Source organism: Argentina anserina, chromosome 4 (genome assembly GCF_933775445.1).
Source record: "Argentina anserina chromosome 4, drPotAnse1.1, whole genome shotgun sequence".
NCBI classification, from domain to species: Eukaryota; Viridiplantae; Streptophyta; class Magnoliopsida; order Rosales; family Rosaceae; genus Argentina; species Argentina anserina.
The window spans coordinates 4762716-4778034 of NC_065875.1; the positions used below are offsets into that span (position 1 = coordinate 4762716).

Below are 15319 nucleotides of genomic sequence, written 5' to 3' on the forward strand. Positions count from 1 at the left end.
CTTAGGAGTGAAGAAGAGGAAGAAGAAGAGAGCAAAAAATGGTGAAGAAGACCAAGAAGTGTACCGGTAGCAATCTTTCAGATGTGTCTCTAAAACTTGGATGTGTTAGCCAAGGGTGACATTTATAGCTCTCATTTAGATGTGTTGCTAGAAATCTATCAGATGAATTTAATTTCACTTGGATGTCACTTGCATTCACTTGTTGTTGGATTTTGATCATAATTGAAGGATTGACAACTAATCATAGTAGTTTTTTTGGTTCAGATTAGTGATCTTTTTGGCATCTCTTGCCTGAGTTCGAAAAGGCTTTCATGAGTGCATTTTTTGGTGTTGCTTAAGCATCAGTTATTCAGTGGGGAGAAAACAGGTTAGTTGCCATGACAAGGTTGGTGATAGCTCTTTAGGGGAAGAAAAAATGATTTGATTTATAAAAAAACTAATATATATCTGGGAGTTATATTAGAAGTTGTATGAAAGAATCAGATCAGGGGTGAGAACAGGCAAAAATTCAGGCTTAGGTTGTTTCATATAAGTAGGCAAGTTGGTTTTCTTACAAGGAACTATCAACCATGAGTTAAGATTTCTTGATATTGTCACTGGTTGGCATGGGGGCATGACATTTTCTAGACTACTAAAGTGTTCAAAGCTTTTCAAGCTTTGCGAAAGTGGACATCATTTAAATGGCAAAGTTAGAACTTTATCTGACAGAGAAGATATCAGAGAAATTAGTACATAGTGTCAATGAGATGGCAAAGATGTTCTTATGAGTACAGTATAAGATGCTGCATTCACTCGTCCAAGTCTTTTTGTCATCTAAAATTTGTTTCGCTTGCTTTATTGGTAGGAGTGAAAGTCTTCTAGGATTTTCCATGGCTTGCTCCAACACTTTAGGACTTGTTACAGGAGCATTTCTTCTTGGCTTTGGTTTGAGTAAAATTCCAAAGGGTCTTGGGAGAAATGCAAATTGGACCACTCGTCAGAAAAGTTCTTTCTCCTAAAATTGCTAAAATGGTTGTCAAACTTGATGACGCTCATCAAGAACTCTCAAATGCTATTGTGGTGAGTTGTTTTCTTCAGTTGCATGTTTTGTTTTAACTATTAAAAGTTGTAAATTACATTGTCATTATTTATCTGTCCTTATTCTTATCATTACTATCATTCTGAAGTTGTAATTGTGTCACCATTGTTGTTTATGTCGTGTACTCATGAAATTTTGCCACATTTTTTCAGATTCAAAAGAAGCTGCAAATGAGAATAGAAGCCCAAGGGAAGTACTTACAAGCTATATTAGAGAAAGCTCAAAAAGGTCACTTCGTTGATAGAGCACAAGAGGACTAAGTACCAGAGAAGCCACAAGAGCACAATTGATGATAGACTTCAATTACTACAAATTTTCAACTTGTAGATCATGTCTATGTTTATATAGCTTGTTTTCCTTATGCCTTTTTTGTTCTATAATTGGTTTCGTATTTTCATATCCTACCCCAAGTTTTTTAAAAAAATGGAAGATTTTAAAAGACATGCAAGGATATTGATTTGACAAGCAAGTGAATATTGTCATCGCTACTATGACACTTCATAATTATATCCAAAGATATGCACAACGTGATAGACATTTTGTTCGAGGCAAAGGAAGGGAAGGTGGTGGAGATGAGGAAGAAGATGATAATGACGTAGAAGAACAAAATCATCATGTCGCACAAGAAATGGATATATTAAGAAATATGATTGCTCAAAGTTTGATGGATGCGCGTGATTGAGTATTTATGTATCTACATGATCTTAATCAAAACCAAGTTATCAATATAAGAATATATTAGTTTAAGATAATTTTAAAACTATCTAATATTAATATTATTTTTTTGTTTATTGTTTTAAATTAAAATTGCCCAAAAATTATTTTACATGTCCAAATTGGTCATTTGACAAATTAAAAGTATAAGTCAGTTTGAGTTTACCAAACACTCTTTCATGGCTTCTGCCACTAACAGCCACTTCTATAAGACAGTTTACCAAACAGTCAGCTACTTTATTTATCAGCCATTTATTTTTAGAAATCAATATAAGCCAACTTTTTTAATAAGCTCAACTGTACCAAACACATCCGATATCTCATATATTATGCTTAAAATTCTACCTTTGTTTTGTAGGGGATAGTTCTTTCTGACGTGACCTCGAGGGTGAGCTGTTTGATTGTAACTATTTTACAGGAGAAATTATTAGATGCGACAACCACACCACGTGGCTATGCGACCACCCACTAATAAATCGACATGTGTCTATGCTCTACTCCAACCACCCCTCACACTCTCCTCCTAATTTTGACTACTCCTCACACTCTCTTCCTAATTCTTTCTCATCTTACAGAGAGAAAGAGAAAACCTCTATTCTTTGCTCCGACGTGACGGCAATGGAATTTCAAGTGGTGGTCCTAGCCAGCGGAACATCCAAAAAACCTGTCCCTCTCGTCTCCAAGGTATCATTTCCTTTCCTTCATGTTCTCCCAATCAATTTCGTTTTCTTATCTCTCACTCTCGCTAAAACCAGTGGTAGGATGTTCCCAAAGCTCTCTTTCTTGTGGCGAACCGGCCGGTCATCTCCTACGTTCTAGAGCTCCTAGAGCTCAGTATCCTCAAGGATATCATCTCCTAGGATGTTTCCTTCTTCTTCTTTAAATTTCTATTTGATTGTTCTTGATTTCAATGGCTTTGATTGATTGAGTAGGAGGGAGAGAGGACAAGGGTCAATCAAGACTTGGATCTCTTCTTGGGGTTTGTAGGTATGTTGTTTCCGGCAAGTTTTCAGCGATTGTGATGTTTGTGATGTTGGGGAAACGACACGTGTCGATTTATTAGTGGGTGGTCACATAGCCACATGGTGCGGTTGTCGCACCAAAGAATTTCTCATTTTAGCTATCAACATATTGTCGTCTTTTGGAAAGTCCATTGGCAACACATTGTTAAGTCAATAAAATATGTGCGCCGAACAGTAATTTATTCAAAAGATGTCACATATTCTACTATCATCTTTATCCAACTTATATTTAGGAAATTCTAATACTGATTTTGGATGACAATAATCAAAATCAATTCTAATATCTATTATAAGCCAACCTTGGTGTGTACAAGAAGGATACTATACCAACTACACATGCCTCTATTAAGAGTCAAGCATGCGTACACAAAAGCGCTGGCAATATCTGCAAAACACATACCCAAATTATTTACTTAGTAAGTTATTAGTAAGTATTTCTCACCTTGCCCAATTCTCTCTTCGTTATACATAAGGCTGTCTAAAATGTTCGGAAATGTAAGTTTTTTTTTGCCAATTATTATTGAATCATAAGCTCCATTCCATTGATAAACTTCATTTTCAAGAAAAAAAACTTCATTAAGAAGAAAGACGAGTACAACGATAACGTATAGTTACCTTCCAGCAAGCAGCAATCAAACAGAGAAACAAACAGAACTTCCATCCTAGATGCCAAGAGGAATATCTAAATTGACAGACTCACGGAGATACACACAACAAAAATATCAGTAAGGAAGAGGGCTCTTAACATCATATAGATCAGTAAGTAGTTGTCATCTCCTTTAGCAAACTGACCCGAATAACTATTCCTGGCGTCTGAGAGTTTCAGTTGGAGAACGTCATTAATGAGTTGGTGTGTGCGTAGGCATGCCAGTACTTATGTACAAGTAGATTGTGAGTATGATTGTGAATGTGACGAAGGTTGAGAACTTTCTTTCGATTAGTCCGACGTGTAAGTCGTCTGGTCTGTCCAAGTATTTTTTTTCCCGTTTCAATACAAATCGCTATCAATAGTTAGTCATAAGGTTGTGAATGAGCACAGCTTAAATAGGCAATCAAGGTGAATTTACTAAAGTTTTGAGGTCTTTAACGGTTTGGTAGTTGTTCGCTGGTTTACCTTGAGGAGGACTTGGATAGGATTTGTCTGATGAGTCTTTTTTAGCAGATGTGTTGTTAGTATGTTGAGAGTTGTGTATTCTTCTGTGTTTTTCACCCTTTTATATAGTGGTTAGATTAAGATTTCAGCGATTCCTTCGTCTTCAAGAATTATAGATTTCATTTCATAGAGAGTTTGATTTTGATTATAATAAAGATTTTCACTTCTTTGTCGCTTTTGACAGCTCATAACCTAGCGAACAACTTTTTTTAGTAAATAAGATCATGCGGATCATATAAAACAAAAATAATAAAGATAATTTAGGCGAAGATATCGGCATTTTGGCTAAATTGTTTAGAATTTGACCTTTAATTAAATTGGGCTCAAACAATAACTGAATTGACAACTTAAATCAGTTTTGATTGGGACAATGTAAGCTTGGATATCCATCCATAATCCATGCACGTTTAACCAGCTTGAGCTAAAATTCTTAGCTCTCATGAAATAGGTTCGACCCATGCACCTACCCCCTTTTTTGATAAGGTGCACCTAACCCCCCACAAGTCGAAGTTGGTAAAATAATGATAAACTTCTCTATGGATTTGAAGGGAATGAGAGATCCTCATTATCAATATAGATCCCAGTTTGCAGTCCATATAATGAAGCTAAAGCCAAACCCTTTAATAAAAGGTATGTTCCCCGTTTTCCACATATAGTGAGCACCACTTTCGTCTGTGGAGATCTGAAACCACCACCCTAATGCAGCTCCACCGTGATCTTATCACCGAGATCCTCCTACGCCTCCCCGTCAAGTCTCTTCTCCGCTTTAAATGTGTCTCCAAGCTGTGTCTCTCTCTCATCTCCGACTCTTACTTTCGTCATCAACACCAACGCCGCCGCTGCTATGCCTCCTCCTCCAGCGTCATATTGTGCCGAACAACCGACCTCATCCACCATATTTCACTAGCTGGAAGCATCTCCGACGAGCCCTTCAGTTCTCTCAGCTTCATTGATGACTCTGCAGGCGTCAAAATCCTTCAGTCCAACCATGGCTTGCTCTTGTGCTGCAGCAATCACAAACTGGGAAAGCCTCGCAGCTATTACATTTGCAATCCTTCGACAAAGAAATTTTCAGTTCTTCCTGAAGCAGAATCCAGAACTTTTTCCGGTGTTTATTTATTTTTCAATCCCACGAAGTCACCTCACTACCAAGTTGCTTGCGTTCAAACGTGTTCGTCCTCCTTCAATAGCTACCAAGTTGAGATCTACTCATCCGAAACGCGAACTTGGAGGCTTTCAGGGTCTCCCTTCGCTGCCCCATTCGACATGGTGTTCGACAACGGGGTGCTTTGGAATGCTTCAATTCACTGGATTAGTCCAACTGGTGCTTCGTTATGCTTCGACATTGATCAAGAACGCCTTGGAGCAATGCCTGAACTTCCGTCGAACGAGAAATGGAGCGGGAGAAGGTTGAGGTACTTCGGCGAGTCCGGTGGGCATTTGCACCTAATAGAAATCTATGGCTGCAGCTCTCATCAATTCCAGGTCTTTGAGATGGAGAGGGATTACTCTAGTTGGGTTCCTAAGTACAGTGTCGACCTCGCTCCAGTTGTGGATGCATTTCCGGAGATGGTTCGGAACTGCATTGTCCGTAATGATTCTGTTTTCTATACATTTAGCCTACTCTATTTGCAAGAGGATGAAGATGACTCATTGTTGATGCTGCACATTCCTGGTAAATTTGTAGCGTATAGTCTTAGGAACAGGACCTTTAAGGAGCTTGGTTCAATATCCACGGAATCAAATACCGCATTTCAGATTGGATGTCTCCATGCTTATCAGTTTATGGAGACTTTGGCTTGTATCTGATCAGTACTTGTAATTCTGTAAACTGAGGCTGATGTTTTGCATAGTGTCAGCTTATTTTTTGAAAGGAACTGACGCTTATTTTCTATTCTTAGTTTGTGCAATTAGACATTGTCCGGGAGTTCAATGAAAAACCCGTTAAATTTAGAGGATGCCAAACGAAATAGTGTATACAATTACACTATGTTGCACGGACACGGCGCGACACGGCGACACGACACGGCAAATCTCAAAAACTCATCTTTCGACACGGCTCCGACACGGTAAATAAAACATATTTATATATAATTTGATATATAAAATAAATTAACAATACTATTATAAAGTTGTAAAATCTATCAATTGCATAACAATGTTTAAGAAATAACATCAAATAGTCAAATGCAAGTGATAAAGCTAGCCAAAATGCAAATAACATCAAATTGAATTACCTTACGCAGAGCTGTCGGCAGAGGCAGAGGCAAAGGCTGGGAGCTGAGAGCTGGAGGCTTGAGGCTGAGGGAGGCAGAGGCAGGGAGCAGGGGGCAGGGGGCGGGAGCAGGGGCTGGGGCGGGAGGCTGGAGGCTGGAGGCTGAGGCTGGGGCTGGAGGTTGAGGCTGAGGCAGAGGGAGAAAGGAGTTGCAAGGAGAAAGCCAGCAACGAAGGAGAAGGAGAAAAGAGTCGCAAGGAAGGAGAAAGCCAGAAGAAAAGCAGAACGACTGCGAGAGATTTTTTGGTTTCAAACGACGGAGCCGTGTCGGTCAACGTGTCCAAAAGTCAACTTTTTACGATACGCCACGTGGCGTGTCCGATACGGCGAAAAAACGTATCGTGTCGTATCGGCGTGTCGGACATAGCGACACGCCTCTGTCTGACGTATCCATGCAACATAGCAATTACATGAGCAAACAGTCATATAAATTTAGTATAACTGTCCAGTTTGTCACAATAATCGCAACTTGATAACTGATGAGACTTCTACTATCATTCAAGATAACATCTATAAAGATTCTTCTGCCAATTACAAGACATTTAGGTTTTATGTTTCCCTGTTGCCGTATTTCTAATTCCAGAAATGAACCGAGTGTAGGCAGAAGAGCTGAGCAGCACAAATATAATGCACAGTAATGCTCTGTATTTCAAATTGATGTAAAATGCACATAAATAATAAGCAAACAGAACGAAGACTACAATGGTTCCCATCCCAAAGCAAACATATACTTCACGAATAATACCATAAAAAACAAAATAGAGTAGATAAAGTACCCAAAATATAAGTTCCTAGTATTTATCTCTCCCAATGTTGCACATTGTTAACTGACATAGTATAGGAAGGAGTAAGAAATGCTATTCCTAATGTTTCAACAACCAAAGGATTGATTGTTTAAAAAATGACAAGAAAAATGACAAGAAATCATGCTTAAAGGTAAGGGTATGTAGAAGGAGAAAGCAGACAGCACAAATCCCTGTTCTATATTGTCATACTATTGAAGCAAGGGTCTCGATGTATTGATGAGCTTCAAATGTCATCTGTTGCAATTTAATTTTACTCAGAGACATAATATTGAAGAGTTTCTTCCAGGTCCTATCGCCCACATTATACCAAATCACACCCTGGGGGATTAGTAACACAATAATCAACTCTCTTTCTTTTTCACCACTTGACAGGCTCACCACAGAAAACACACAAAGCCGATTTGTTTTGTTGGTCACCATCTTCGGAAATGCAGTAGCTAAAGCATCAAAATCACCATCGTACTTCACAAACCAACCAGACCTATCTTCCTGCATTTCGAACACAGTGAACAAAGTACTCCAGGGTCTCCAAGTTCCCACAAGATGCAAATGCCCGCCCGACTCTCCGAAATAGTAATAAGTCATGGTTTGTGTCACCTCTGGCATTGGCAAACTCTCGACGCTGTCGTCATTGAAATCAAAATACGCCAAAGACGGACTCTTCTGATTGTACCAGTAAATTGCATCCTTCAAGTAAACCGCAATGTGAAAGCCTATATCGTATCGCAAAATGTAGATCCCCTTCCTGGAGGGTCTCCACGACTTTGTCTCAGACGAGTAGATATCAATTTTGATGAGACGGTAGTCGTCTAACACAGACAATTCACTAACAAAAACGAGCCTGTAATGACGTGACCGCAAAGGATCAAAAGCCACATTAAAGGCCTTCACTGTTTCTCTGGATGGACTTCCAAGAATCCGAAGCCATTTCATTTGCCCAGATGAGTGATTGCAAACATAATAAAAAGAGATTTGAGGGTCATTCACATGAGGCTTAGAGAAACACATCAACCCTTTACAGACATGATGAACTTGAAGTTCTGGGATTTCCAGGAAATTTGGGTGTTGACTATATTGGTAGCCAGCCAGAGGAAAGAAGATACCACCTGGTGATCGGATTTTAAGTCGAGTATGCAACATAAACCCTAGCTGAGGGTTTGGGTTTCTTTTGGCGTGAGTGAGGATGAATCTTGGGGTGGAGATAATGGAGTACCATCGTTTTGAAACTGATTTGAACCTGAGAATTGACTTACCTGGGAGACGCAATAGGATCTCGATCAAGAGATCTTCGGAGTTGCTCACTTCAGATGCACCTGAAAAAGCCTCCAAACTCCTACTCTTTCTTCCTCTGCTTGCCATTTTTCGCAAACGAAAAATTGCAGTCAGAACTCAGAAGTCTTCAAGTCTTCAACCGCGCTGGGGGTTCTTCACCTCCTTAAAAGCTATTTAATTTCTTTTTTGTTTTTTTTTTCCGGGAAGAGGTAGTTGGATTGGGATTTGAGAGAGGCATGAATCGCTTGTGACATAAATTCGTTACTAACAAGGATACCTTATATTTTTACTTCCCAATAGGCATAGAGCCATAGAACTTCTAAAATTTGTATAAATTAATGGTCTCGAAATCGATAAAATGTATTAATTTAATAAAATATTAATATATTTTTCATTTTTTTAAAAAATATTTTTTTACTTTATTTATGCATTATATTATTTAATTTATCATATATATCTTATTAAATATACTGTTTTTTTTATGTATTAGATTGTTAAAAATATTAGATTGTTTAATAATGATTATATTAATAATTTTTTTAATGAAATACTATAAATTTAAAATTTATTATACAAATTATAACACTATTAATTTATATATTTAATGAAATCTATATAAATTTTTAAATTTATATTATCTTATAATGTAATTATTAATTAATTATATATTAATTTAAGAAGATCGTTCCGTATCCAATTGATTTAATCAAGTCCAATGAGCCCACGACTATTTTTACAGAAAAAGTGGTCACCCGAGTGGTCACCCGAGTGGTCACACTCCTCTTTCTCACCCACCTGTTGGATTTGAAGCTGCAAAAAAAAACCCCTGAAGAAAATAATGGAGACTAGTCACACTCCAGAACCACCCAGACTTTCGTCGCCGGCCGAAACCATAGCCAACCACGACGACCTCCTCTCTCAGATCCTCCTCCGCCTCGAAGCCAAGTCCCTCATCCGCTACCAATGCGTCTCCAAGCACTGGCTCTCTCTCATTTCCAGCCCCAAATTCCGCGAACGCCACACTCTACGAAACCCTAGCCCTCCCCTCTCCGCCTTCTTCTTCCTCTCCACCGCCAAGCGCCTCACCTTCGTCTCCCTCTCCGGCGGATCCACCTCCTGTCCCCTCGACAGCGTCCCGGAGCTCGCCGGAGTCAAGATTCTCCAGTCCTGCAATGGCCTCCTCCTCTGCTGCTCCGGCGGTGGCGAAAGGAGCCGGAGAGGGTTCTATGTAGTCAACCCCACCACCAGCCAGTTCTCGAAGCTTCCTTCTCCCCCTTATGGGTATCAATTTGATGATAGTGTGGGTGTTGCGATTGCTTTTGATCCTTGTAGAACTGGGAATGTTAATTACAAAGTCGTCGCGGTATGGGAGATTGGTCCTAATAGTGTAGGGATTGGAATATATGCATCAGAGACTCGGAGTTGGAGTCTGGGGTTGAGTGCTGTTGAGTTTATGCAGGGGCAGTTTGAGCTCGACTTCAGCCGCGGAGTGTATTGCAATGGAGCAATGCATTGGCTGACTCATAAGGATGAGTTGTTGTACTGTCACATTGGTGATGGTAATGATGAAAAAGTGGTGAAGGATGGAGTTGTGGCTAGCCCTGTTGGGCTAGTGTTCGACAGGGAGTATAGGTACTTCGGGGAGTCGTGTGGCCGTTTGCAGCTGATCGATGTTTTCAAGCCGTTTGTTACTCAGTTTGAAGTGAGGGAGTTGAAGCCGGATTACTCTGGCTGGGTGGTCAAGTACCATGTTGATGTCTATTCGACAGTTGAGGCGTATAGGCCTTGTGTTAATGAGATGTTGATGCCGAGGGAGGGCTCTGGCTGGTTTGTCAAGTGCAAAGCTGATTTGTATTCAACTAGCTATTCCTTTCAGGAGGTGGTTGGGTACTATTTGGATCGATATTATTCCTACGTTGTTCTCGCTTTTACTGGTGAAGAGAATGGAGGGGATCCGTGTGTGTTGCTCTATTTTCCTGCTAAGGTCATCTCTTACAATCTTAGGGATAGGACCTTCAAGAAATTATGTGACGTAGCTCCTGTAGACACCGGTGTGGCCAATGGATCCTTACATGTGGAGTGGGTGGAGGCTTATCATCATGTGGCCACTTTGGCTTCTGTGTGAAGGTATTTCTATCCCGTGCTCAAATTTTGTACTTCATTATTGTCATTTTATCATTTTACTCTATGAATGTTTGTTATTATTTATAAAGTGTTGCCACAGTTTGCAAAGCATTGATTTTTTCAACGTTTTAGACATGTATTGTTTTTTCCTGTTATGGAATAAAATGGACAGGGTGGTTACAGGTCAGATAGAGTTCGAAAAGACAGAATAACAAAACTTTTGGGCCGGCAATTCTGCATGTATCACACACCTATTCCGATAAGAAATTAATAGGGGGTGTTAGATTTTTGGGGAACACTGTTGTTGCCGCAGATAAGATAGTAGGACCTTAGTATGGAAATGAATGTTGGATTTTGTTGGCCGTGATGACACATGGATCAGTAATATAGATTTTTATTGTATTTATAGAACGGTATTGCAAAATTTTGCCGGAAATCCCTTTTCCTCCCTCCAAGTATTAGTAATAATTCAGGAGCCTAATATAGTTATCTGATCTGAGGTGCATATTTTGGATCTGGAGATGTGCTTGTTGCAGCTAATAATGATAATCATTTCTCTAGTGGTTGTGCTCGTTATTCCTTGGGTTGTACTTTCTTGTATCAGGTTTCAGCACTAGTATAGGCCGTGTTGTTCTAAGGATGTGGCTGCTGGTTAAAATAGAAATATTGCTACAGTGCAGTATTAATTTTGAGCTTGAAAATATCTTATATATTATCGTACCACAATGTGACAGGATTTCAATGTATGGAGTACTCAACTTTATGTCTAAAATCCTTCTCCGGTGACTAAGAGTGTGCCGGTCCCTTATTTAGGGCACTTGTCAATTCTAGATTTTGCTTTATGTGTAAATGGTTTAAGTTGAAATACAAGAAGGTCGGCTCTTAGCTTAGTGATGTCATTTATGTTTATGTTTGGTAGACCAAACTGCTCCTTAGGTACCCCATTGTCATCTGGTTATTAAGGGTCAAGATAACTTGGGCACTGTGCTATGCCCTTGTTGAGAAATTACAGCTTGTTTTCATGTATTTTTCCATACCCTCTTTCTTCAGATTAATTATTAGATTATTGATTATTGTGCTAATATTGTTCCTCTGAGAAACTTATTATCATATAGATAGGTTACAGATTTGTATGCTTTCTGTTTCTGACACAATAATTAGTTGCTTTGCATTATTGGCGTAGCTCACAATTTTCTCTTCCATTTCAGATTTCAGCTTGGATTAGAAGCTGAATCTTGTGAAATTTCGGCTGCAGCAGAGAATATCTACCTATGCTCTCAACCGAAGATTGTAAGAATATGTAATGTTATAAATAATATATTGTGTGGAGGTTATGTAACTATATATTTGGGTTCTGAATCTCTAAACATATGTATATGCATGCATAAGTGACAAGAAAAGCACCCTTGCATAAAATTTGTAAATAGAAAGAACATATTCTAGATTTAGAGTTTTACTTATGTTTCTACAGCACCCTAATAATTTGAATAATATATTATGCGGAGGTTTTGTAACTATATATTAGGGTTCTGAATCTCTGAAGATATGTAAATGCATGTATAAGTGACGAGAAAAGCACACTTGCATAAAATTTGTCAATATAAAGAACATATTCTAGATTTAGAGTTTTACTTGTGTTTCTACAGCACCCTAATAGTTTGATAGCACAAATCGGGATAGGTTGCAGTAACGTATATATCCCTATTTTCTATTGAGTCTGGCACTTGATGTTAGACTTGGATGCTCAATGCTGAGTTTGCAAGTCACCAGGTTGGGCTTTGGAGGACATGGTTGAGATGTTTGCGAGTTTAGATTTTGCATCGTAATTGTCCACCCAGATTGAATCCTCAAGATGCTCTACATGTGTAGAGGATCTTCACAAATTTGTTGCTGCTGAATTTGGGATTTCTGCTGGCATATTGGCATTAATTTACGAGTATCTACATGTACCAGCAGGATTTCGTCCTGATGCTCGGGTCTAATGGGTTGGATGATACCAGTTTTCTTCTCAAACTCTTAAGTTTTTTCTTTGTGATGAATTTGGTTGAGCTCCGATGATGAATGATGAATTTCTTTGATGCATATCATTTTCGTTCCAATTTCTGAAGCTTTGTCAATTTTTAATGACAGCTTCTATGTGGAACTCACGGATCTGAGGAGGTCAAGGCCCTTTCCATTTTGCTTCTTGCTCGTTGTAGTTATGTTTTTTTTTGTTTGGATAAATTTTATGGTTTTTTTTCTTTCCTCATGTTTATATAATTCTTTTGTTTAAGTAAATAGAGAGCCCTTAGCCTAGGTCTAAGGCTCCCTCATCTTTGAGGACTAACTCCAAAGACTCATCAGAAAAGAGAAGACTTAAAAATTGAAGAACAATATTGAAGAGATGATGGACTCTTGATAGCTCTTGATAGATTTGGGAGGTGAGAAATTGGTACCAAACCTCTTCCTTTTTTATTCACAAGGTGGCCAAAAGGACCCAAGCAATCAAATAAAACTAACTAGGAGAAGAAAACTTAGATCTTACAACTCTATCTCTGCTAACTTCACCAGTGTCCTCCTCAACTAAAGCTGAATAGTAGTATCCAAGAACACAGTTCTTCTAGAGCAATTGATGCCATCTTTAGCCAAACTATCTGCCACTGTTTCTTTTTCTTTTTTCTTCAAGTCTATGATTTGTTTTTGGTGGTCAATCTACATGAACATGTGATGTCTTCTTTATACAAAGTGATGTAGATAATAGGATATGGGGCTCAATTTATTACTTCTTCTTTGATACAATATTGGGGCTTGATTTTTTGCAAGCAGATGTCCTTCAGGGTTAAATTTATGGCTTATGGCATTTCTCCGATGAAAAATTGCATATTTGAGTTTATGCTTCTCTTTCAAGCTTTTCCCTTTTCTGATTTGTTCCTGGTCTGAAGTTCTTTCCAACTATGCACGAAAAAACAAAATTAATTTTAACAAGGAAAAATGAAACGTTGAGAATCAAGTAGAAAGGGTGGGGCTCTATATCTGTCAAGGTTTGTGGAGATATCTTCCAGCAAATAATGCAGCCTCCATCACGATTGTGATGACTTCCACAACATCCTCAACTTTGCATTTGCTACCTTTGAAGGTTCGTCCTTTTGCATTTTTGAACTGTGACATGCATTTTAGAAAATTTTGGCTGCACTCTGAACTCAGATAGTCATCTGCACCACATCATTTGCAATTTTTTATCAATTTGTTCTAGTTGCTTATATGAATCTCTCACACACAACCCAACAAATAAAAAATTATGAAATAGAAAAAACAGTGGTTAACTTTTCTGTATGAATCATGCACAACTAGACAAAAATCTAGACTTGTTAATATCAGTAACCTAATCTTGTATCATATCATCTAAATTTTAGTAAGTTTTGGCTGCATTAGTCCCATATCTGTATGACACTACCGACAGTAAGAAATTTAAGATCATCTTGTGAGTTGTCCCTCTCATTGTTAACCTATATGACTATTCTATGGTTATTTATTATGATGAATCAGATGGGGCTCCCTCTAGAGCATAAAGACATAGAAGTACCCATCCTAGCTTCAAGATTAGCTGAAAAAAATTGTACTAACCCCTTTTCCTATTTTTGTTGTTTTCTTTTTGTTTGCAATGTACACCAAATGCTCAATCAGATCCCGAGTTTAAAGTTATAAACCTAATGCCTCTTTCAACAAGAGGCCATCTGATACAATAATTTCAGACGACTAGTAGATCCTAAAGCTTAAGTTATTGAGAGTAGAAATGATAACAAACAAAAAAACACAAAAAAAAAAACAAAACAAAAATTGAAGAACATCAAAGAAAGAGAAGTGAAGTCCAAATTGACAGATTGAGAATTCAGAAATGAACTCACTGTGCTTAGATTGAACACAAGCATCATGCTGCATACAACAAGAATCTAAACCATCGCAGGGCTTCTCCCCAGGGCATCCACTATACAAAAGCCCACAATACTTTCCATATCTTAGCAATGGAGGCACTGTTAATTCTCAAAGAAAAAAGAAACTATGATCAACTTAGGACCATTACAAATCAATTATATTCTTCACAAGAATTAAAAGAGAAAAAAAAAAGAATCAAGAGTAAATAAATCATCGGTACCTGTACAGAACTCAGATTCGCACGTTCTACTGCAATCTTTACTCTGCAAGTTTTTTAGCAGCAATAAGAATATTAACAGCAGACTTCAACAGAGCTAAACTTAAGGGCAATAATTATTTGATTAACTAAGAAGCAAACCAGAACAATAGAAGTATCTGTGTCTTGAACACCAATATTAAGGGCATGAACATGAGGGATGGAATGAACATAGAGGACAATTAGGATTACAAACTTCCATGACTGCCTAAGTAGATCAACCATGGTTGGATCAAAAGGCAAACTGTAATAAGAGAAAGAAAGAGCTCTGACTTTTATAGAAAGAGTAACAGAGAAAGTGATGAGAGGTCTAGATGGAGCCTATGATATAAGCTATGGCGCTAGCTTGGAAGAAGAAAGAGGACTGTGAGAGATGGTTGAGTGAGAAACACCAAGAGAGAAAGAGGGTTGGCGTTTTGTCTTGTAACGGCTCGTGATATGAATTTTTTGTAGCGTTGCTTCACGCCTCTCGCCAAAGCAGACACATCTTTAATCATAATTCACCTTCTAATTCTTTCAGTTTTCTTTGAATTAAGGGTTTAATCCTTCTCCACCTTCTGCGTCTTTCAGTTTTCTTTGACTTAATGGTTAAACCCTCTTCCACCTTCTGCTTCTTTCAGTTTTCTTTGAATCAAGGGTTTAATTATAACCATTTTCTATGGTAGAAGCTGGCCGATTCATATCATGAAAATTCATTCTTATTTGAG

General features: G+C 38.3%; 5 protein-coding genes across 7 annotated transcripts in view; 2 read left to right on the forward strand and 3 right to left on the reverse strand.

Annotated features, from left to right (window-relative positions):
* The window catches only part of LOC126792889 (ethanolamine-phosphate cytidylyltransferase-like), a 137651-nt gene that overhangs the window by 17059 nt on the left and 105273 nt on the right, over positions 1-15319 (reverse strand). The window lies entirely within an intron of this gene.
* Positions 4263-5905, forward strand: LOC126792899 (F-box protein At5g07610-like). The gene has a single exon (XM_050519412.1). The coding sequence runs from the start codon at positions 4667-4669 to the stop codon at positions 5774-5776; it is 1110 nt and encodes a 369-aa protein (XP_050375369.1). The 5' UTR covers positions 4263-4666; the 3' UTR covers positions 5777-5905.
* LOC126792898 (F-box protein At5g07610-like) lies at positions 7007-8510 on the reverse strand. The gene has a single exon (XM_050519411.1). The coding sequence runs from the start codon at positions 8405-8407 to the stop codon at positions 7232-7234; it is 1176 nt and encodes a 391-aa protein (XP_050375368.1). The 5' UTR covers positions 8408-8510; the 3' UTR covers positions 7007-7231.
* On the forward strand, positions 9113-11963 carry LOC126792895 (F-box protein At5g07610-like). The gene is made up of 2 exons (XM_050519405.1): positions 9113-10447; positions 11653-11963. The coding sequence occupies exon 1, from the start codon at positions 9159-9161 to the stop codon at positions 10443-10445; it is 1287 nt and encodes a 428-aa protein (XP_050375362.1). The 5' UTR covers positions 9113-9158; the 3' UTR covers positions 10446-10447; positions 11653-11963.
* Positions 13175-15101, reverse strand: LOC126792901 (phospholipase A2-alpha). The gene is made up of 4 exons (XM_050519414.1): positions 14715-15101; positions 14577-14619; positions 14329-14454; positions 13175-13635 (listed from the first exon to the last, which is right to left on the reverse strand). Exons 1-4 carry the CDS (start codon positions 14835-14837, stop codon positions 13460-13462), a joined length of 468 nt encoding a protein of 155 aa, XP_050375371.1. The 5' UTR covers positions 14838-15101; the 3' UTR covers positions 13175-13459.

Excerpts from the sequence above, each read along its gene's own strand:
- LOC126792901 (XM_050519414.1), bottom strand. The coding sequence starts at position 14,837 with ATGGTTGATCTACTTAGGCAGTCATGGAAGTTTGTAATCCTAATTGTC. Across the intron at positions 14,455-14,576 it reads CGAATCTGAGTTCTGTACAG|TGCCTCCATTGCTAAGATAT; the intron begins GTACCGATGATT and ends GAGAATTAACAG. Across the intron at positions 13,636-14,328 it reads TTGTGTTCAATCTAAGCACA|ATGACTATCTGAGTTCAGAG; the intron begins GTGAGTTCATTT and ends GATGTGGTGCAG.
- LOC126792898 (XM_050519411.1), bottom strand. The coding sequence starts at position 8,407 with ATGGCAAGCAGAGGAAGAAAGAGTAGGAGTTTGGAGGCTTTTTCAGGT.
- LOC126792895 (XM_050519405.1), top strand. The coding sequence starts at position 9,159 with ATGGAGACTAGTCACACTCCAGAACCACCCAGACTTTCGTCGCCGGCC.
- LOC126792899 (XM_050519412.1), top strand. The coding sequence starts at position 4,667 with ATGCAGCTCCACCGTGATCTTATCACCGAGATCCTCCTACGCCTCCCC.